At 41.5% G+C, this 22,356-nt stretch overlaps 1 protein-coding gene across 2 annotated transcripts; it reads left to right on the top strand.

Annotated features, from left to right (window-relative positions):
* The first annotated feature begins 1,165 nt into the window (after positions 1-1,165).
* LOC149142790 (stem-specific protein TSJT1-like) lies at positions 1,166-4,473 on the top strand. Of its 2 annotated transcripts, XR_016264008.1 has the most exons (5): positions 1,166-1,525; positions 1,610-1,850; positions 3,516-3,636; positions 3,751-4,089; positions 4,144-4,473. XR_016264008.1 is itself a non-coding variant. In XM_089446321.1 (4 exons), the coding sequence occupies exons 1-4, from the start codon at positions 1,326-1,328 to the stop codon at positions 3,936-3,938; spliced, it is 750 nt and encodes a 249-aa protein (XP_089302447.1). In that variant the 5' UTR covers positions 1,166-1,325; the 3' UTR covers positions 3,939-4,473. The 2 variants fall into 2 exon arrangements, 1 of the variants encoding a protein (XP_089302447.1); XM_089446321.1 differs by having other exon boundaries at positions 3,751-4,473.
* Positions 4,474-22,356: the final 17,883 nt, after the last annotated feature.

Raw genomic sequence — 22,356 nt, 5'->3', positions numbered from 1 at the left:
ATCAAAGTTACAATAAAGGCAATATCTAAAATAAAGAATCCAAATTTTTATTGTTTCATCAACTTGGATGTGTATACTTTGTTTAATATCCCTTAAAATTCTTGTTCAATTTATTCTCAAGGTATATACATTAAATCCCTTTAGCGAAAATTTATGATTTTACTCTCTTATTAAACAATGTTTTATTTTTTTTTAGACTTTATAAATAGATTTAAAATAACGATAAAAAAGATCCAGATTAACTCCAAACAACTAGTTCATGGCTTTGGTAAACATTAAATTAACATCCCAACAAGTAGTTCATACCTCTTGTAAAATGTATGTATATTATTCTTTAGTATAAAAACTTTTATTTATTTTTAATATATTTATATCAATTACAATGTCTCAAAAATTATATATATTTTATATCTTTAAATTTATAAAAAATTATTTTACACTTTTAATTTTCTTTAAAATGTTATAAAAAATTCTTTCCACATATTCAACAATAATTAATTATAAAATTACAATAAAAAAATATTGTAAAAATAGTAAACTAATTTTTTTTTAACCTAAAATTTACTCACATGACATGATTCCATGAACTTGAACTTAAATGGATAGAATAATAAATCACTATCCCTACCACTCCAGCCAAGCATTCTTTTTTTTGGTAGGTAAACATCCACAAGAAATTTGAATCAGTAACCTATCGCAAAAACTGCGTTAACAATGCACCCATTCACCGTCAATTCAAAACCCCTTAAGTCTCCAACTAAACATTCATTGACAAAAATAGCAAACCAATTTTGAATTAAACCATTTTTGTTTCGCAAAAAAACCTTATTTTCCTTGAACATAAAAAACAAATTAACGACCCAAACCCAAAAATGTCTCCCACTAATAAAAAATCTCCCAGCGAAGTCTCGTTCAACCGTACATTATGGATATATCTTTCCTTATCCGAACTTATTGGTAATTGAAAAAATAAAATGTTGCTGACAAGATGGGGACAAACCTCCTATAAAATCGTGCAAATATTATCCATTACCCAATGTCAGTATCAGCCTGACTAGACCAGATTGGCGGGGCATATATATTCCCACGCTGAGGTGGCGTGGTTATCCAATTACCTGACCCATGAATAGGCGAATTATTAGTATATAACATCCATCCTCGCTCATAAATGCATTCATCCCTCCATCCGTTCAACTGAACGTCCGTCGTCTCCGTTAGAAACCAGCACAGTGCTGTTTTCTGTCTTCTCTTTGTAAAATTTAGCTCTTAGTTTGTATTTTTCTTCTCCGACCAGATAGTTTGGTTTAAATTTGTTTCTGACTAAAATGCTGGCAGTATTGAAGAGTTCCGTGGCTCAAGGCCCTGAGGAATTGACGAGCCCCCATGTTGAGGTTGACCAGAGGAAAAATGGCATCGATTTGGTTCAATCTTTCGTCTCTGCCAATTCTGGAACCGTCTGCATTAACCTTGGGGATGTCGGTGCCATGGCCTACACTCACTCGCACCAGCCTCTCTTCACACCAAGGCATCTTTTCTCTTCTCACTTCCTTTCTTTAATCTCTACTTTTGTTAATATTTTCTTATAGTTGGTGATTCTTGAATTTTGCAGATCTTTCGGAGTTGTAGATGACATATTTTGCATATTCGAGGGCATCATGGATAACATAGCGGAGTTGAGGCAACGATACGGTCTGAACAAAACTGCAAATGAAGTGGCTATTGTCATAGAAGCGTATCGGACTCTCAGAGATCGGGGCCCCTACCCTGCAGATCAGGTCGTCAGAGATCTCTCTGGAAAGTTTGCCTTCGTTCTTTACGACTCCACCTCCCAAGCTTTCTTCACAGCAGTGGTACGCTTGTCATTGTTATCCCTTCATTTCCTTTTTTTGTTGGGGGGTTTTGAGATTTTCCATTGAAATATCTAAGATAAACCCTTCATTTTTTTCTTTCTGGCCTGCTACAATGCACATTTCCCTCTATCTTTCCTGCTACATTTCCCTCTATAATAAATAAAATTGAGGCTTCCCAATATTTTTCTTATCCATCTCTGGAATTTTAGTACTCTTTTCATCGGAATCATATTTCCTGGCCGTGCAATTGACAGGGGGGAAAATTTAGGCCCTGCCTCTTTTATTTAATCCACAGGTTTACCATTTCACTAGCATAGACAGGTGGATCTGCTGACCCTGCAAACTCCTACCCATCTCTTCTCTTTTTTGGAGTAGCTTTACATTCTTAGACGAGTTATGATGAGATCCTTTTGAAAGAAAGATTTAGCAAATTCAAATTACAAGCCTTGAGAAAACTCTGTGCCATAACTTTAGCTTTCAAATTAACTTGTGGCTTAAGGGCAATGTAGAGATTTTTCCAGTCAACTGGCGGTCTTCTGGCGAATTTGCCACACACAGGTTTCAGGATCTATCCTAACTGGCAACGGTTTGATAACAGCAACATATTTGCAGTATACATTAATCTGGTTTATGGATATAATGACTAGAACTCAGTGACTCTTCTAACGTGAATATACTCTGAAATGAAGTAGATAATAGATCCTTTTTAAAACTAGAAGAAGTACATGCATACTCTTTTAATATATATACTGCATCTTTTTCTTTTTTCTGTTGTAAGGCACTTGCTATCCTTTTGTGGTGTAAGACAGTTACTATTTTGGAAAATTTACAACATAGACCTGTCAAATTCACGACTTTCATTAAGGTCACGGATGAAAGAAGGTGTCCCATCATTACAAATTGCTATCCATACCCTAGCCATATAGCTACAAGTCCCAAAAGCTAAAACTAACCTGGCCTACCTTACTGATCATAGTTGAGAAACACAGCAGAGTTGGCCATCCAAGAGAAACCCTGTAACATAAAGAATATCTACATGCTGCTCTGGTTAAAGCCGTTGTTAAGATATAGGCTTCAATTATTATGACTGTGCATAGAAAAGGATGATCGAATTTATTCTACTGAACTTGATGATATGGTAACATAGTGATTCAAGTCAGCATACTGACTCAACTCAGATCCCAGTCGTTCAACCTAACTTTCTGCTTTAATGGACTCCTCTAAGTTCGGGGATCTGGTCTTGATTCTGGGGAGATCGTTTTTGACTTGCCATTTTAATATATGGGACATGATATGGGAGTTTGGCTCGTGAAAATACCTCTTTGCTAAAAGCATTTAAAATTCTTAGATGATGGTTAGTATTCCTTTGCAAATGTATTGAAAAATTTTCCCAGGTCCTGCAACACTCCTATTTTGCTTACAATATTTAAGCATGAGTTATTTGCCAATGGATTTGTTCTCCTTTGTTTGGCTAGAGAGGTAAGGGGAAAATAGTTATTCAAAATCACATGGCCAATCAACACCTTTTTCCCAGAGAAGTCTGTTCATACATCAGATTTCCATAGACCCCAAAAATGCTGCACTGAGTATTTATTTGAATAAAATCTTTCCTTAGAAATTGTGGATTTCCTGGCATTCTGACTCGGACACTATTTTTATTTCCAGGATGCCGATGGTTCAGTGCCTTTCTTTTGGGGCACTGCAGCTGATGGTTGCCTTGTCCTATCTGATGATCCACATGTCCTCAAAGAGGGATGTGGAAAATCTTTTGCTCCTTTTCCCCGAGGTAACATTCGACTGCTAAATTAGACCTTATCTATTCTCTGACTGTTTCACACATCAAGCACAGTAATCTAATTTTTGTCTCTTATTTATACTGATGTTACATTTGGCCCTACAGGTTGTTTTTTCTCTACATCAGGTGGCTTGCAGAGTTTTGAACATCCTCTGAATAAGCTGATGCCAATGCCTCGTGTTGATAGTAAGGGGCAGATGTGTGGAGCGAACTTCAAAGTAGATGTGTTTGCCAAGAGGCAGACTAGCATGCCTAGAGTGGGTAGTGAGGCCAATTGGGCCAAGGAATTTTGATATGAACCAGGCCAATTGGGCTAATGAATCCTGATAAGAACAATTTGATATTTAGAAATATCATTTTGTTTTTTATTTGATATGTATTATTTCCATAATCAATACTGATGAAGCTGAAAAGTGAGTCAGTTTTGCAATGTGCAATGTAAAGGTGATTTCAAAGGCTGTTACTGGCTTATACAAGTTTGCTATCTGCAAAGTAAAGGTGATTTCAAAGGCTGTTACTGGCTTATACAAGTTTGCTATCTGCAAAGTTAGTTACTCCAACCTTTCTGATATACAACAACCCTTGAAACTAAGGTAAATAAGACACGGGTAGAAGCTGCTTGCTAAATAAGACACAGGTAGAAGCTGCTTGTTAAGAATAGCACATTCAATTGCTTAAATGGCTGCGAGAAAACTCTGAAAAGGAGCAGCTTTATTTCAATAACATACCAAACATCATAAAGAAATGATGTAAGTGGCTTTTGTAATAGTCCATTACCATCTATTTGGTAGTCTTTTAAACATTCAATTTTTTTTTTAATATGTGAAACATATGTGTTATCATTTATTTGAGCTTTAAATATATATATGAATGTTAAAAGCATCATCTGAAAATTTTTTAATGATTTTTTTTATTAATTATAAATTATTATTTAATATATTTTAAAATGTGAAAATTTAATACAATTAAAGTTGGTTAATTTAGTTTAGTTTTTTTTAGTTCATTTAAAATGATATATTATTTAAAGTTGTGTTTATTTTATATTTAAAATGATACATTCTTTTAACATTTTATGTTTGTCAATTAGTAAAAAAAATTGTAATTTGAGTTTTTTTATTATGGCAATAAGTTCTATTGTTGTCTACAATATTTCAAATTTGAGGAGTTTTTTTATTATGGTAATAAGTTCTATTGTTGTCTACAATATTTCAAAAGTTTACCAAGTCTTACGCTTAATGGATTTCACCAGAAATGTGACAGTAGCCAAAAAACACTGAGATATCCAAAACAAGAGATTACCATGAAACCAAAAAACCATCAAGATATACACAACCTATAGCCATAAGAAATTAGAAAAGGTTGTCAGTGCACGGGTCCACCCCCCACGGGGTATATTTGTCCTCCTTGATGATGGTATTCATTTGATTGGCCCAATTGATTTGGGTTTGCATTGGCCATGTGGAGTTAAAATTCAATTCTCTCTCCCAGCATCCCCAATTTACAAGAAGATTGGCTTACCTTATTCCCAGTCCAACGAGAATGTAATGTGATCACATAGGGAAAGGTGGATAACAATATTTGAATCTGAGAAACCAATAGCTCAAAATCCCAACTCTTAACCACTTTTGCCACAAGGGTACCCTAGATAAGTTTCTAAGTTGTGGATATGGCCAGTGGGGAATCTCCATCCACCTAGATACTAGAAAAGCCTTATTTGCTTACAATTTGCAGACCTTGTTCTAGAGTAATAAACTCTACAACATTGTTGTTGGTGATTCCAAAGTTGCCAACATATATCCTTAGTATTTCCATGCCAGTCCTTGAATAATCCTCCAGACTTGGTTGGGCTTGGATTTCCTTTGGCAACCTTGTCAAAGTTAAGATTGGAAAAACCAAGGGCAGGGGAGTAAATCGAGGAGGGGAGTTTATCATCCTGAGAAATGGATTAATTATATTTTATGTTTCATGCTTGTTTCAAGAGTTCCCACCCCCTTGCAACCAACAGCACAACAGTTTGGCTCCCGAGGCTTTCTTAAGCATTTATGGATCCCTCAATCCAAAGTCTCCTACCAACTTTGGTTAACATACCTTCTCCCAAGCCACTATAGCCCACTTCCTAGTGTGCTTAGTGCCTTGACACAAGAAATCTCAAAATTTGGTAGTGATAGCTTTATAAATTAGTTTATGCATTGGCAACACTGAAATTTGGTATAGCGGTAAAGTTTTAAGAACATCTTTGATCAAGGTCACAGGACCTTCCATGTTCAAAGAGTGGAAGGTCTAGTTGTCAATTCGATTTGAGATCCTCTCAAGAATGTCTTGCCAACAAGAAGCACATAACAAATTTTCTACCTGCGAGATATCCAGATATCGGGCTTGAAGACTACCTATCTGGTAATTTATTAATCATGTTAGATATATTTGCACTAGACATCTAATATTGACAAAGATGTTAGAGTTATCCCCATTGATAATAGTATCAGAAGCCTCCATGAACTTTGATATGATGTAATTCAACACCTGCATTTCCTAAAGAGAAGGTTCCACAAAAATAATGATATCATCAACAAATTGCTAACGTTTTATTGACATATATGGGCCAAGTACTCGGATGCCTTTGATAGCACCTTGGATGATAACCTCTTTAATGTATCTTTCAAGACCTTTAACTACAAGAATGAAGAGGAAAGAAGAAAGACATTTTCCTTATTAGAGACCTCTGGATACCCGAAAATTGCAGGTAGGGATCCATTCAAAAGAATAAAAAAGAATGGGGTTAGAGACGAGGGATTTGATTCAATCAATCTACTGCTAGGAAAAATTGAAAGTTGAGAGGACTTAGATAAGATACTTATAGTTAAGATGATCATAAGCTCTGGATAGGTCTAGCTTGATCAACATGTCGGGCCTTTTAAGTTTCCTAAGAGAACGAATAACTTCATGATAGGGAACTATACATCCAAAATTTGTTGACCTTCCATAAAGTCAATTTCTTTGAGAGAAATAATTTAATTGAGAAGAGGTTTAAGATGTTTGACGATCGTAGATGCAATAATCTTATAAACAACATTGCCATTAGAGAAATTGTGAAGTCTAAAATGGGTCTCAAAACAAAAATGTACAACCAAAATCAACTTTATAAGAACCAATAGGGTTCAAGATAATGATGTCAACCATGGGGGATGATTCACCATTTTTTGAGTAAAAAAGTACAAAGATAAAAAAAATAGAAAAATAAAAAAACTATTTTTTTCAAATCATATTTTCAAGTTATCTCCTTATGATTTTACTCAAATTCTGAGTGGGAGTACTTATTGGATGCATAATTTAATTCCTCATCCAAGTAGCACCCATGTTGCATACTTTTGATGTGCCTTGTTATATGAAAAATGAGAAATACATGAAAAACGTGATTGCAATCATATTTTTCCATGTATTTCTCATTTTTCATGTAATAAGGTCCATCGAAATTTTGTAACATGGGTGTTCATTGGATGAAGAACTAGATTTTGCATCCAATGAGTGCTCCCATTTGAAATTTGAATAAAATCGTAAGGAGATAAGTTGAGAATACGAGTTGAAAAAATAGTTTTTTTCTTTCTCTTTTTTCCTCTAAAATTTGATGATGTGATCTAATATTATTTTATTGTTTATGTTCAGTGAATTTAATGTCTTAAATTGCTAACATAAATTATCGACCAGGGTTAGTAAATTGACAAAGTGTGGTGCACAATATGTGCTTAGTTAACCTTGTTTCTTACTTCGTTGAGTGTTTTTGTATTGTTTTGAAGGTTTTGTCTTTTATGCCTAATGATTTTAGTGGATGTTAAGTGTCAATGATTAACTAAGTTTAATGTATGTTTAATAAAAAAACTAATTTCTAAGAAGGAAGAAAATGAAATGTTCTTCAACTAAATTTGCATAAAATCAAATTAAAAACTTGAATGGTTAGTCTAATCTAGGCCATCACTGTGTCTATGAAAAGCAGAGCATTATTCTAGATACAATTGTATTCATTGATAAGATGAAAATGAAATCACTTCCTTTCTTATCCTTGAAAACTCTTTGATAAAAAATAAAGCTAATCATGTTCTATGAAATGAAATCAAGCAATATAAAAACAACTATGATCTACTGCATGCTCAAATATTATTGTGAACATTCAATATAGGAAGATGTTGAAATCATCTTCTTGAAATGACTTAAGCAATTGAGTATACATTAGATGTGATATAAGAAAGCATAATAAAAGCATGGAAATGAAAACTTGCAGCTACTTTGTGATCTAATGCCTCTTAAGCAACCCAAATTGGAAGAACTACCTTCTTGGACTCGCTGATCATGAGATTACACAATAGATGAAAGCTTAATCTAAAAAGCATGACAAAAGCATAAGGAAAGAAACTAAATCACTGTTTATTCTTAATGTCTCAAGCAACCAATATTGGAAAATCGTTCAATGCTACGTTCTTGAAAAGCTCTTTGGAAAACATAGGGTTAAACAATGAATGTAAAGCTGAATCTAAGAAAGCATTGTAAAGACATGTGAAAGAAAACTAAGTCACTATATGCTCTAATGCTTCAAGCAATCCAATTTTAGAAAATAGATAAAACACTACTTTCTTGAGATTCTCTTAGGAAACATAAAATTACACAGTGAGGTAAATCTACATTTGAAAAATAAAATAACATTTGCAATGGAAAGCTAAACTATTTTCATGAATTAAAGTAAAACAAACTAATTAATCTTACAAATTAACAAAGGGATGCACATGGTTGATGGGGGCCCTTCCATTGTCCAATAGCATTCCAACTCACAAAAATCACATTTTAAAATTCATTAATAGAAAAGACCATTCTTTATTGATAAATTCACAACTTTACACAATGAAAATCTACACTCCTAATCTCATTACATCAATAGCTTTTTACTTTACATCTCATTCCATCTCAAGCCTTGTTATAAAACATTTTATAATTTTTTCTCTTCTTTTCTTCCTTTAACCTCCCATGATAGGAGAAAATTTCCCCTATTTATATAGAAAGATGAGAAACTATCTCATTAATGAGAGTCCATGAATCCCTTCCTATATCTCTAGAGTTTTTTTTTTTTTTTTGTGTAAGTAAGCTTTGGTATTAACAAAAGTAACATATTGTACAAAAATTCTGCCTAGGCAGATGACTGGCCGCGTTTAGGCAGGCCTTACCAGCGAAAAACATCTTGAAACAGAGGTCTGAAAGAGTAGAAAACATAAGTGATAGAGATCCGCTGAAAAGTACACCACGCAGGGCGACATAGGCCAAAAAGGATTGACTAACACATAAACTGAGAAGCTGAAAATAAATCATAGCATGACAAAGTCCGACAGAGGGACAGGGAAGACTAATCAGAATTTCTTCAGGGGAGCAGGCACCTCTTTGCTGTTGGTTGCATTGTCCTGGTTGACCTTCGACGGACCTCCTTGATGCAATTCGGGAGGTTTGTTGTCCGACTCGATGACTTTCTTGAGCAGCTTGATCATGACAGTGAGCTTAGTACTGATGGTATCCATGTCCTGTTGAATAGCACTGAGCTTGAATTCGCTGCTTTCAACTACAGCCATGTGGTCTTTGGTCATTGTGGCGGCAAATTTTTGAAGAGTTTGCAGTTGCTCGGCCTGCTCAGTTTGGACGTCCATGGCCTTAGCCAAGATAGTCTTAATACGCCACGCTTCTGCTTGGGTGCGAACGAACTGGGTTGCCCGAGTGCTGGGCGTTCCCGGATCTTCCAGCCAGTCTACTTCCTGGCTTAGCTGATGGTCAGAGAGCTTGCTCTCTTCCTCTTGAGCCGACGCCTCCAGATCGATGATTTTCCTCTTGTTCCGCTGGGAAGTTCTCCGCTCATACATCTCTTTAGCCCACTGCAGGTCTCTGTTAGCAGAGTGGTTTCGGCTGCCATCCCCCGCCATGAGAGCCCTCTCCTGGTTGTTACTTGCCTGAGGAAAATTGTAGAGCGAGAGAAACTGATTATTGAACGCTGAAGCAATGGGGCTCCAAAGGAGAGTAAGGGCGGATATATTGTAAATGGCGAGGAGATTTTGGGCGGTAGAGCGGATCGCGACATGAAAATTGCATGTCCGATCAACATAAATGCTGTAATTCAGAGTAGAGGAGGGTAATTGCGATGATTGGGAATGTTTGCGATCTCCTTCTCCTGCACGGTTCTGGGTGTGCCAAGTGTCCTGCTGGCTAGCGGTTCTGCGGCGGCTTATGTCACTCCGGATCGTGTTGCGGTACAAAATTTTTTGGCCTGCGGTGCACATTATTTCCCTCAACTAGTTTGTCCTTCGTTCTTTGCTGTGAGTTGATGGCTCTCGTCCCGTCTGCTTTGCCATACAATTATGGTGGAGAAAGGGCGGCCTGACATTCTTCCTTGTCAGCTGCCACCAAATCGATTCGTGCGAGGTGAGAGCACCGATCTCTCAATTGATGACTCTCGACCTGGTGCCAACAGTTGTCCACCATTCCGTTTGGGTTTTCGATCCCATGGTTTGCCAGGTGGTCGGCCACCGAATTCGCCTATCTTCTTACCGCCTGGAAGATGAGGCCTTTCATTTTTCCGAGCAGTTTTCCTATGTTCTCTGTGACCATAGCCAGACGCCAGTGCTTGGTGACCTTGCTGGCCGGTGTTCCCCTATAGATTTTCCTTGCCACCAGAATGGCGATCTCAGAGTCGCCCTCAATTACTGCATTTTCGACCTGATTTCTTCGTAGAATTGTTAAACCTTTTTCCATTGCTGCAAATTCCATTTCATTGTTAGTGCCCTCGCCCAATGCTTGACTGTAGATATGGATTATTTCACCTCTCTGGTTTCGAATGAGGCCGCCTATACCCACTGGTCCCGGGTTACCTCTCGAGGCCCCGTTGAAATTGAGTTTCAGGAAGCCATCCGGGGGCCGAGTCCATCCCTTCGGCGTGCTGAGGAAGTTCGGCTGATTAGCTTGGGGTTTCTGTTTTTGATCGTAGCTAATGTTGAACGCCTTCAAGATTCTCTGCTCTTCCGTTGTGGCTTGATTGGATGAGTCGACTTTGCTTTTTACCAGAATCAATTGGCGGATGTTCTCCATTAAGGTAATCTTTAGGTGCTCTATATTCCTTTGCTCGTTTTGGAAAATTCTTCGGTTCCTTTCTTTCCATATTATCCATGTAATGAAACCTGGCAAAAGTTTCCATATGCTATTGATTTGAGGATTTTTAGAGTAATTGCTTGGCCAATTGGATATGGTAAATTGGATTGAGTCCATATCTCCACTGTTTTGCTGCATGGTAGTTTCTATCTCTTGCCAAATGAGGTTAGCCCAGTCACATGTATTAAAGAGGTGGTTCATGATCTCTTCTGCTTTCTGGCACATAGGGCAAATGGAGGGGCCTGCGACGCCTTTTCTTCGCAGGTTCTCCCAAGTAAGCGTCTTTCGCCTCATAAGAAGCCAAAGAAAGGTTTGAATTTTAGGCCAGAGTAAGGGATCCCAAACCTTGGAGGACCATGGAGCAATCTCCCCCTGCTCTATGAGTTCCAACTGCTCTCTGGCTTCCTTTAAGGTGAAGTCGTCGTTGCCCTTCATGCCCCACCTCAGCCTGTCTGCTTCCATGGTTGTTCGAATTTTTCGTTTGTGGAGTACTTGGAGCAGGTCTTGAATGTTATTATTTTCCCCATGAGGATTTCCAGTTTCCGGGAGGGTCCAATCTCTCCAATCCTGGTTTATACCATTAGGGTTCCAATATTGATGGACGGTATGTTTACCCCTGTTGTGGCAGTTTGCTATATAGTCTTCAAGGTCTGGGTTTTCCAGCTTTGGATGTTGTTGCCAAGCGTCTTCCCAGAAGAGGGTTGATTCCCCGTTGCGGATCTCCCAGAAGCTGTGGTCCTGAATAAGGCTGCGGTTTCTTTTAGCTAGGTTCCAGATTGGAGAACCATCCGGCAAATCTTGAAGTCGTATGAGGTCTTGATCTCTGCAATTGGGGACATATTTTTCTTTCCAATGTCGGGCCCAGGGAAGGTGAGTCTCTTTCAGCCATCGCCACCACAGTTTAGCTCCTCCTGTTTTGTTGCTTATATCAGGGTCTATTAGATTTAATCCTCCAGCCAGTTTAGATTTGCAAACCTTCTCCCAGGCTATGAGAGCCCATTTCCTCTTCTCTGCATTTCCACTCCATAGAAAGGAACGTTGAATGGATCGGATTTTCTGAAGAATGGCCTTGGGGGCCGGGAGAATAGAGAGCATGTATTGGGGGATAGCCTGTAGAATGGATTTAGTTAAAACAAGATGTCCCGCAAAGTTAAGTGCCCTGTGGGTCCAATGAGAGCATCTTTTTTCCATGGTTGCTATGAGCCTTTCCCAGTGGATCTTTTGCCAAGGCCTGGTGGTGAGCGGGGCTCCTAGATACTTCGAAGGGATGGTTTTGAATTGCAACATGAGTGTTAAAGAAAAAAATAGTCGATTTGGAATGGTTTATGTCCATACCTGAAGCCATGCTGAAGAGAGATAAGATAGATTTGAAGGCCTTAGCTTCTTTGACTGTTGGAGTGCCATGCAGCATGGTATCATCAGCAAACTGCTGGTGAGTAGTTGCAGGGGTGGAGGGGAGAGGACGCAATCCATTGATTTTCCCTTCTGCTTTGGCTCTGAGAATGTATCTGCTAAGCCCTTCCATGAGGATCACAAAAAGGAAAGGGGATAGCGGGTCTCCTTGCCTGATGCCCCGGGAAGGAGAGAAGGTGGCCGAGGGAGATCCATTAACCAAAATAGAGAAATTTGTTGACTTGATAAGGGCGAGAATCCATTTGGTCCACCGAATGTCAAAACCAAAGGCTGTTAGCGTGGCCTCCAGGTAGGTCCAATTCACTTTGTCGAAGGCTTTTGAGAGGTCGAGCTGAATCATCATACCAGGGATTTTTCTGGACTGCAAGGTATGTAGCATCTCTTGGGCCAAGAGGATGTTGTCCAGAATTTGTCTGCCTTCCACGAAGCCTGACTGCTCCTCCGAGATGATGTCAGGGAGGATAGGTTTAAGTCTATTGGCGATGACCTTGGAGATGATTTTATAGATCACGTTGCACAGAGCTATGGGGCGGAATTTTTCCGGAGTTCTGGCTTCCTCTTCTTTGGGGATTAGTGCTAGGAAGGTAGAGTTCAGGGCTTTAAGAATTGAGCCTGATCTTCTTGAGTCTTCAACTACTTCCCAGACATCGGTTTTGACTGTTTGCCAGCAGGCTTTGTAGAAGTTTATAGTAAAGCCATCAGGGCCCGGGGCTTTATCATTTGGCATGTCTTTTACAGCCTCCTCCACCTCCTCCATGGAGATCTTTCTTAACAAAGAGGCATTCTGGGCTGGAGTAATGATTTGAGGTATGGCCTGAATTATTTCCTCTCTGGCTTCCGATCGGTCTTCCTGAGATTCCTGGGAAATTTTCTTGAAGTGATTAGTAAGCAGAGTGGAGATCTCATTATGGTTTTGAATGGTTTCTCCAGAAGCATTGGAAAGCTTGAGTATTTTGTTAGCCCCCCTGTAGTCCATCGTCGATCTGTGAAAGAACTTAGTGTTTTGCTCTCCCTCTTTCAACCATTGGATGCGAGATTTCTGCTTCCAAAGGATCTCTTCCTTTTTGCATTAGAATCTTTTCCTGTTCATAAGAGTCCTCTCTGTTAATCCCTGCAGCCCAGTCCTTATGTATTTGACCTAGTTGATCTTCAATACTGTGCTTTTCCTGGAAGATATTGCCAAACTCTGCAGTGTTCCATTCCTTGATTTTGAGTTTGATGTGTTTTAGTTTGGATTGGAGTTTAAACATTTTGGTCCCCCTTATGTTCCTAGGTTCTTCCCACCATTCTTTTAAGAGAACAGGGAAATTTGGGTGTGTTAGCCAGAATTTCTCAAATCTGAAGGGCCGATTTTTGGGGGTCTCAAGAAAGGCAGCTTCCAGGGCGATGGGCCAATGGTCTGATCCCCCACTGGGGAGGATATCAGAGTCAACTGTTGTTCCTTCCATTAAAATGTTTTCAGAGATTAGAAAGCGGTCGAGACGAGAGGCTATCCTGCTTTCCCCTCCTCTTCGATTATTCCAGGTGAAAAGCCCATTTTTTGGGGGGGTGTCGACCAGATGAGCAGATTCCATGAAGGCAACAAAGTGTTCTGAGTCTCGATTAAGTCGCCTAAGGCCTCCTTTTTTTTCCAGGAGGGTAGTAATCATATTGAAATCCCCTCCCATTATGATCTTTGAATGTTGGTATCTTAGCTTTAACTTCATTAACGAGTTCAGGAAATTTTTTTTATCTTCTAAACGCTGAGGCCCGTAGACATTAACACAAAGGTAAGTTTCAGAATTACCTGTGAGCTGAAATTCAGTGGCAATGTATGATCTGGTAGCTTCCATAGAAATGATTTCAATGGCTCTGGAGTCCCAGAAGGTTGCAATGCCTCCTTCCCATCCTTGACTGGCTGTGTCTATGTATTTGATGGATTTTCCTAGCTTTTTGGTGATGTTCTCCAGCTGATCAGAAGCACATTTCGTTTCCTGAATGAGCATGATGTCTGGCTTTTCCTGTTGTAACTTCCTCTTAAGTAATCTTTGTTTGAGTTGGCTATTGAGCCCTCTTATGTTCCAAGAGATGATTTTCATTATAAACGATGGGGTTATTGGAGGGACAAGAAGGCGTGAAGGTCCTTCATTTTACCTGAATTGATCATGAGGATACCTAAATCATGGAGAACCTCTCCATTCGTCCTTCGGCCTCTTCTCTTGTTTTGCTTTCGCCCTAATGAATGAAGGAAGAGGTTTTTGGATTGATTACCTGTGCCTTTCATGATACCTAATCTTTTCTTTTGCTTATCAAATGCCGCTTGTTGTCTTGCTATGAAGAGGTCGCTGATCTTTTTTAACTCTTCCTCTGGGATATTTTCCAGCCCTTGTGTTCTCCAGTGCTTTTCCATATCTGGTAGGTTTACCCCTTCTTTTTCTAGAACTTCATTGAGTTCACTTCCCCCGTCGCTTGTTAGCATATATGTATCTTCATCTCGCTCATCTGCTGCTTCATGCAGTGGTATTTCTGTGTTCTCAGTGGTTTCCCCTGCATCCGTTAATCTGAGATCTGTTTTATTTTTTTGAGGATCTTCTGTTTTCTTTGTCTCCTTAATATTTCCCTCCGAGTCTGCTTCTGAGTCCAGAATGCTGAAGGGGTTAAGGGTTATGTTGGGATCTATCACTGCTTTGTTTATTCTTTTCCTGTATGCCCTTTGTCGAGATTTTGGCTTTTTGAAGATCTCCTGATTCTTGACTGTCTGCTCCAGCTTGGCATCTTCCACTGGTTTGTTTAATGGGCATTCCCGGACAAGGTGGCCATGTTCGTGACATTTCTTGCACCTGAAGGGGATCTGTTCATAGTCGATGGGTTGAAAGTAATCTTCGTCTCTGAACTCTAGCCACAACCCTTCATGTAAGGCTCCTGAGACATCCATTTCAACGTAGATCCTGGCACATGAAGTATATTTCCTTTGGATAGTTGTGGTGAGCTCCAGTATTGTAGCAATAATGCTACAACTCCTGGGGCTTCCTGTCTCTCATTTTATCAACCCGGTAGTTCGTACAAACTTGGAAGCGACGGTGCTATATGCACAAGTACTAGCTCTTGTCGCAGCTGTCACTTGGTCAGCTGGCACAAGTCCGCTAGGGCTCAAGCCAACTTCTATAGGCTCTCAGAAGAAGCTTGCTAATTGATGGACGAAAGCTAATCTCAAAGGAAAGCTACTCTACTTGACAAAAATGAACTGAAAGCAAATCAAAGCATGTAAACCTAGGAAACCCTAATTTTAACTAGTCTAACCTCTACAATGCAAGAAATGTGAATGAAACTTCTACCAATGCTGCTGTTACCTCCAATAGGTGCAAATGCATGGATCTAAACTACTTGCATCATGAAAGATATGTTTTTGTATTTTTCCTTTAAGTGTGTGGAATGATGGTGATCTTGTGCTAACTAGGGTTTGGTTGTGCAGATGGGATGAAGAAGGAAGGAAAGTGTGGGACAGGTTGGGAAGGCTAGGAGAGGTCCCTAGGGATCCTTAGCATCCATCCACAGAGGTTCCTCGCATTCAGATGCTCAGCAACCGAGAGAGTGGCCTTCTACAGGATGGCTGTGGAGGATCCTACAGGATACTCTGTTTTCTACAGGATGTCTACAAATGGCTACAGGATGACCTACCGTGAGTGTTTGGAGTGATGGAGGAGTGATGGAATGGTAGGGGGAGATGTGTAAGGTAGGAATGAGGCTGGTGATGGCTGTAGAAGTGGAGGAATAGGATAGGGAGTGAATGTAGGGAGTAGGTTGGAAGATAGAGGGCTAGGTCAATGAAAGGGCTAGAGAATGGGAGTACGTGAGGAGTGAAAGACTTTGGGAGATAACAGAGCGGAGCAGGGGTCAAAGATATGGTTGCATGCGTGATCAAGATGGAGGACGAAGTGATGGAACGAGGGAGAGCAGTGTAAGTGAAACAAATGCTTATGATTGTCACTCAACCAAAAATGCATCAACCTAAACGACCTATGCTTGTGAATTCAATGAACAACAATCTAAACGCGAAGGAGAATGTGCATGAAGTTGTGATGAAGGTGTGTGGTGCAGGTGTGAATGGCAAGGAAGCATCTAACGTGACTGTGACTATATTGCAGCAATCATCAAGTAAAGAAATGCGTGTTTTTGGTGGTTAGTCATGGACTTCACTCCAATCCCAGATGAGACGGCAGTGAGCCTTAACAACCTTTTTGTTGGAGCTCCAATCGATTATATCTATCCTCTGCTACACTAAGCAAGTGGAAACAAATTCAACATAAGCAACTCCTATCTAACTCATGAAAAAGACCAACTTAACAACCTGTAATTCGAATTGCATGTGTAAATGAAAAGCTCAAAGTGCTGAAATGAAATGGAAACAACACTACAGCATAGGGGACCTATGGCTCTCAGGTTGGGCCCTAACCTGAGAGCTATAGTCTCCTTAAGAAAAACTCAGAACTAGATCACAAACTGCCTTCTTTATTCATAACTGATATCATGCCAAATTGGCTTACAAAAAGGAACGAAAACTGAACTGTGCTCCAAAATTACAATAGCAATACGAGAGTTTCAACAACCTATCTAAGGCTAAGGCCTTCATACTTATACAAAAACGATGATCCAAAAAGTGTCCTACATTTTAGGAGCTTGACTGTCCAACTAGAGTTTAACTGCTGATCCTGTAGGATGGTCATAATTGCTGTTCCTGTAGAGCAGTTTATAACTGTTGTTCCTGTAGAACAGCTGGCCGTTTTGTAAGCTCAGAGGGGAGATGGATTAGAGCTCGGAGTTCTTGATGGGAATCACGAGGGATGTCCCTAGAATCGTGGACATCCTCTCCAAAAACCCGCAGTGCCATCTCGTTGTCTCCTTAACTCCTTTTTCTTTGTCTTTTGCTCCCTTTTAATGCCAAAACCTGGAATCAAAATGCATTAGTCACGTAGAGAGAGTGCCTACCCTTCTTCCTACAAACAACATGAATAAACTAAGAAATGCATGCATAAGCAATAAAAATGAATGGTTTGAGCAAGTAGAATAGGCCAAAATGAGCCCAAATTGTACCAAAATTGGGGCTCATCATCACCCCCCAGCTGAACCATTTGCTCATCCTTGAGCAACCTTGCTCCTGCTCCTTGTCCTTGGCCGAGGACTCGGGACCGGAACAGGCTCTTTCTTTTCTGCTTTTGATGGCCCTACCTTCTCTGCCCCTGGTGGTGATGAGTGTGATGTTTCCTTCCCCTTTTCTATTTCCTTGAGTCGGGCTTCGGAAGGCGACTGGCCTATCTTTCGTGTCCAGGAAGTTATTTTTGGGCTCCCCTTTTCGGGGGTGGCTGATGTTTTAGAGGGGGTCCTTGTACTGGGTGAAGTAGGGACATCCCCTAAAGTGGTTTGGCTGCTGGGTGGAGGCTGTGGCTTGCCCGTGGTCATCCTCTTGCTTCTCCTGGCTTCAGGTGGTAGAGGGGTCTCCCTCTCCCTTTTCTCTTTCGGTTTTGGAAGTGTGCTGAGGGCAGCCAGTGCCACTGCTGCCTCCTTCTCAAGAATGCCAGCCTTCTCTTTCTTGCGTTTTGCTCTCTCGGAGCTCCTTGTAGAGGGCCTCTCCTTTTTAGATTTCGGGCTTCCTGTAGAAGATTCTTTCTTTGTCTTCGGACTCTCTATAGGAGGCTGTTTCTCAATGACCTTCGTGCCTCTTGTAGAAGCCCCTCTTTCCAATCTCGGGCTTCTTGTAGAAGCCCCTGTCTCTGTCTTCAGGCTTCCTGTAGAAGCCTGTGGTTGCACTTTCGGGCTTCCTGTAGAAGCCTCTTTCTCCGTTTTTGGGCCTCCTGTAGAAGCCTGTCCTCCAATGATTTTCGGGCTTCCTGTAGAAGCCTTGGTTGTTGCTCTTGGGCTTCCTGTAGAAGCCTGCTCCTTACTGATCTTCAGGCTTCCTGTAGAAGCCTTTGTCTTTGTTTCTGGGCTTCCTGTAGAAGCCTGTTTTTGTGTTTTCGGGCTTCCTGTAGAAGCCTGTGCTTGCGTTCCTGCAGATGCAACTCTCGCCACCTTTTCTTGCTTGGCTGCATGGATTTTGCTTTTGGCTTTGACTGCAGGAGCTGACGAGGTGCTTGGGCTGGCAGGGACCACCTCAGTCTTGACTGCCCTGCTTTTCAATCTCTGTTCCCTTGCTGACAGGATGGGGGTGTCCTCTTTTGCTCTGTCATCCTTTCCCTCCTCCTTCTCCTTTCGTTCTTTCTTCTGTGTTGGAGTCGGGACCTTTTTGCTTTTCCCTTTCTTACTCTTGGCTACGGGCTCTTCTTCTTCACCGCTAGAGGACCCCGTTTCTTCAAGCAACATCTTTATGTCCCCTTCTCTTGTTAAGTTCCTAAATGATTCCCATGCGAGGGGGACTTTATATGAGTGGAGCGCATCCTCCACAAGCAATTTTATCAACCCATGATGGGCTATTTGATCAGGGATTCCGTCCTTGAGCTTTGTAGAGCACTCCATCAAGGACTGCAGTAAAAAGTAAGGAATGCTCAGCCTTTGTGCTGCAGGGAGGTCAATCTGGTGTCTTAGTTCATTAAGCAGCCTGAAGTGATGCGCATATATGATGCTGTAACGACCATCACAGGTGATATATTTCATAATCTGCAAACTGACTTCGTTCCACGGTGGCAACAGGCTTGTCCTTTTCACCCCATTTTTGTCCTCTGTGAATGATTTTTCAGGCGGGAAGAATTCCTTCTTTGCTTGCTGGCTCTGCTTCCGCTCTTCTTTATCCCATGACAGACCCATGGGCAGTTCTGTGATTCGACTTATATGCTCTGGGGTGAGTTGGAGGCTGAGACCTCTGAAGCTTACTGTGGCCAGTGTCAGGGATTTAGGCTTCAAGGCCTGTAAGAATTCCTCGGCTACTTCATCATCGTAGCCCTGTAGCTTATCACAAAAAGGCATCCATTGTGCTCTAGTGAAGAGCTCAACCACTGCCGGGTTTCTCCTTAATGTATTTGAATCAGTGGGCTCTCGCCTGATAAACCCACCAGGCATGACGAACACAGTGGTTTTGACCAAAGGCGGTAGATACAAAGGAAATTTGGTCTTAGAGACAGAGCATGCAATGAATTCACAGACCACAGTATAATTATACTGCTATCCTGTAGAAGCGATAGTATAGGCACGGCAATCCAATATCTTTTATGACCAGACTGTGAATAATGACCTTGCCACCTTTGAAAACCAATTGCGGAAGGAGTTTCAGGGTTACCTCTTTTTCGCCACCTTTTTTTACGTGAAGACTTCACCTTCCTGTAGATACTGCTTTCCTGTAGGACTGCGTTCCTGTAGAAACTGTTCCTGTAGGAGCAGTGCGCAGACTTCGGGGGGAGCTATAGTTGGACAGCGGTCGAGAGGTGCCTTACCAGCGTTCAGGTAGCCGAGAGCTTGGCGTATCAACATGCAGAGGTAATCAGAGGAGCTACTCGAGTTTTGAAGTGAGGTTGATGGATATACATGCTTAATCGAGCCGATTAGATTTTGAATCGGCGCAGCCCGTGGCGCGGGGGGTGAGTTGTCCCCGCCGGACCGTTGGGTGACGTCACCCATCATCCGCCTGCACATTCGCTTGCTGCCGCATTCATTCCCACAGATCTGCCGCCGCCCTTTTCGGTTAAACTCGTTTCACGGTTGACGGGACTGATCTTCACGTGCGTGCTGCGTGTGTCCTTTGTTGTGGCTGCCACCTCATCATCCTACTATCCCTTCACTAGCCGATGTGGCCAGTCAACTGGCCTTACGGCCGCTCAACCATTCACCTTTATGCCATGCAAAACAAATCAAAGTAATATCCATGCGATTTGATGGAGAGAAGGATTAGAACACTTACCTGCGCGCGTCTGCATATGATTTTCAGGTTTTTGGACGACGGATCTACCTGCTGCATGTGGCTTACACAGTCCGGAGGCTCGTGGTCACGGGATGCTGGCGCTGTGGTGGACGTTCTGGTTGCATGCGCCCGCGTTTTGCTTGCAGATGGCTGGCCGATGAATGGCATCCACTCCTGCAGGTTTGACTGCTACAGGATTCCCGCGGGAGCCTTGCAACAGTCTCACCTCCTTGGGTGCATGCTGCATGCTGGCGGTTCTGGCTTCTCGATCTCGATCCCAGCGCTTCTGATGCATAACGTGGATGTGGTATGGCTCTCGGTGCTTGGTTTTTCTTTGACAGATGTTTTTTCACGAGAACCCATTGCTTTGTTGTGCTGCTGCAGGGATCTTGGTTGCATGGCGACGAGGATGGTGGAGCAAGATAATAGCAATGTTCAGGGGTGCCATCAGTGGCATGCATGCATTCAATCCACTCCTCAGTCGCTAGATCTTCATTTGAAACACATTTCGGCCGTCGCAACCTTCTACAGGAAGTTTCCTGTAGAACACAGAGCTTCCTGTAGAAATTTTGCACTTTCCTGTAGAAGATCCGCGTCTTCCTGTAGGAAGACTGTCTGTTCCTGTCGAAAACTGTATCTTCCTGTAGAAGATCCAAATCATGATAAAAATTGCACATACCTTGAAAAACATTGTTATTCTTGGAGGAGGTGTTGATGACATCCTTTGATAGCATGATGAAGGCCCCTGGCTTGGAGTGGAGAGGCTTCTTCTCCTCCATAGAACATCTGCATGCAAAACTTTTATTGTGCTTATTGTTTTTTTCTTTTTTTTTTCTCTCTTTTTTCTTTTTCTTTTTTTTTGAAAAGATAGCAGGGGCGCCCCAAAGAGGTTTTCACCCTTGCTACCTGCCCTGAGCGCCTCAAAGAGGTTTTCACTCAAGGATATTTTTTTAAACTTTCTTTTTTTTTTTTTTTTTTGAAAAACAATAGGAGCGCCTCAATGAGGTTTTCACCCCTACTGCCTGCCTTGGGCGCCTCAGAGAGGTTTTCACCCAAGGATCTTTATTTATTATTTTTTTTTTTTTTTCTTTTTTTTTCAGGGTATGCCCAAAGTGGAGGCAGAACCCTTCTCTATGACCAAAACAGATTTCTCCATAGTGCTGATAAACTCTTGTCTTGAGGGAGGCTTCCTGTAGATCTTCAATCGGTGCCCATTGACAAGCATGGGAATGGCTTCCTCATCAATGGTTCGAATGAGGACAGATCCATTGTCATGGCACTGCTCCACTACATATGGTCCTAGCCATCTGGTTCTCAACTTCCCCTTGAAATCTTTGAATCTGGAGTCATACAACAAAGCCCAATCTCCCGGCTGGAATTGCTTGTCATGGAGATGTTGGTCATGCCACACCTTTCTCTGAAGTTGAACCACTTCTGAGTGAAGGAGGGCCTGCATGCGGTGCTCATCCAGCCCATTCAGCTGCAACAACCTTTCTTGTTGTGCATGGCTGAGATCTAGGTCCAGCTGAGCTGCCATCCTCAAAGTGTTATACTCAAACTCAATGGACAGCAAAGCTTTCTTCCCATAGACCAGCTCATAAGGCGTGAAGCCGGTGGTGGTCTTCCAGGTGGTGTTGTAAGCCCATGTGGCCTCAACTAGGCGATCTGCCCAGTCCTTTCTGCTGCTGCTCACCACTTTGGTCAAGATCCCCTCTAATGCTCTATTGGTGACCTCCACCTGCCCATTTGCTTGAGGATGATAGGGAGTGGAGGTTCTATGCTTGATCTTGTGATGAGCTAGGAGATCTTCAACCAAGTGGGAGGTGAACTGACTCCCTTGATCGGTGACCAGCTCTCTTGGATAGCCAAACTTATAGAAGATGTTCTCTCTCAAGAACTCGGCCACTTTTTCTTCTGTTGCTACTTTGATGGCTTTGGTCTCTGCCCACTTCGTTAGGTAGTCAGTGCACACAATGATGTAGGATCTTTGCCTCGAAGAGGGATTGATTGGACCCACAAAGTCCATGCCCCACTTCTCAAATGGCTCAAGAGTCACTTGAGGTTGGAGAGGCATCTCATCCCTTTGGGTCGGTTTCCCCATTCTTTGGCATTGGTCGCACTGGCTGACATATCTTCTGACATCTTGATGCAGTGTGGGCCAATAGTAGCCTGCCTGCAGAATCTTGAAGGCAGTTCTCTTTGCTGCAAAATGTCCTCCACAAGGCCCATCGTGACAGGGGAGGAGGATGTCAAAGACTTCCTCTTCC

Source organism: Pinus tabuliformis, chromosome X (assembly GCF_031772625.1).
Source record: "Pinus tabuliformis cultivar Carrire ecotype Pingquan chromosome X, CPIR1, whole genome shotgun sequence".
Taxonomy (NCBI): Eukaryota; Viridiplantae; Streptophyta; class Pinopsida; order Pinales; family Pinaceae; genus Pinus; species Pinus tabuliformis.
Note: the sequence above shows the minus strand (reverse complement) of the source record. Positions and strands in the feature narration are given on the sequence as shown.

Coding starts and splice junctions, on each gene's coding strand:
- LOC149142790 (XM_089446321.1), top strand. CDS start 1,326: ATGCTGGCAGTATTGAAGAGTTCCGTGGCTCAAGGCCCTGAGGAATTG. Junction 1,851..3,515: donor AAGCTTTCTTCACAGCAGTG/GTACGCTTGTCA, acceptor TTTTATTTCCAG/GATGCCGATGGTTCAGTGCC. Junction 3,637..3,750: donor TTTTGCTCCTTTTCCCCGAG/GTAACATTCGAC, acceptor TTGGCCCTACAG/GTTGTTTTTTCTCTACATCA.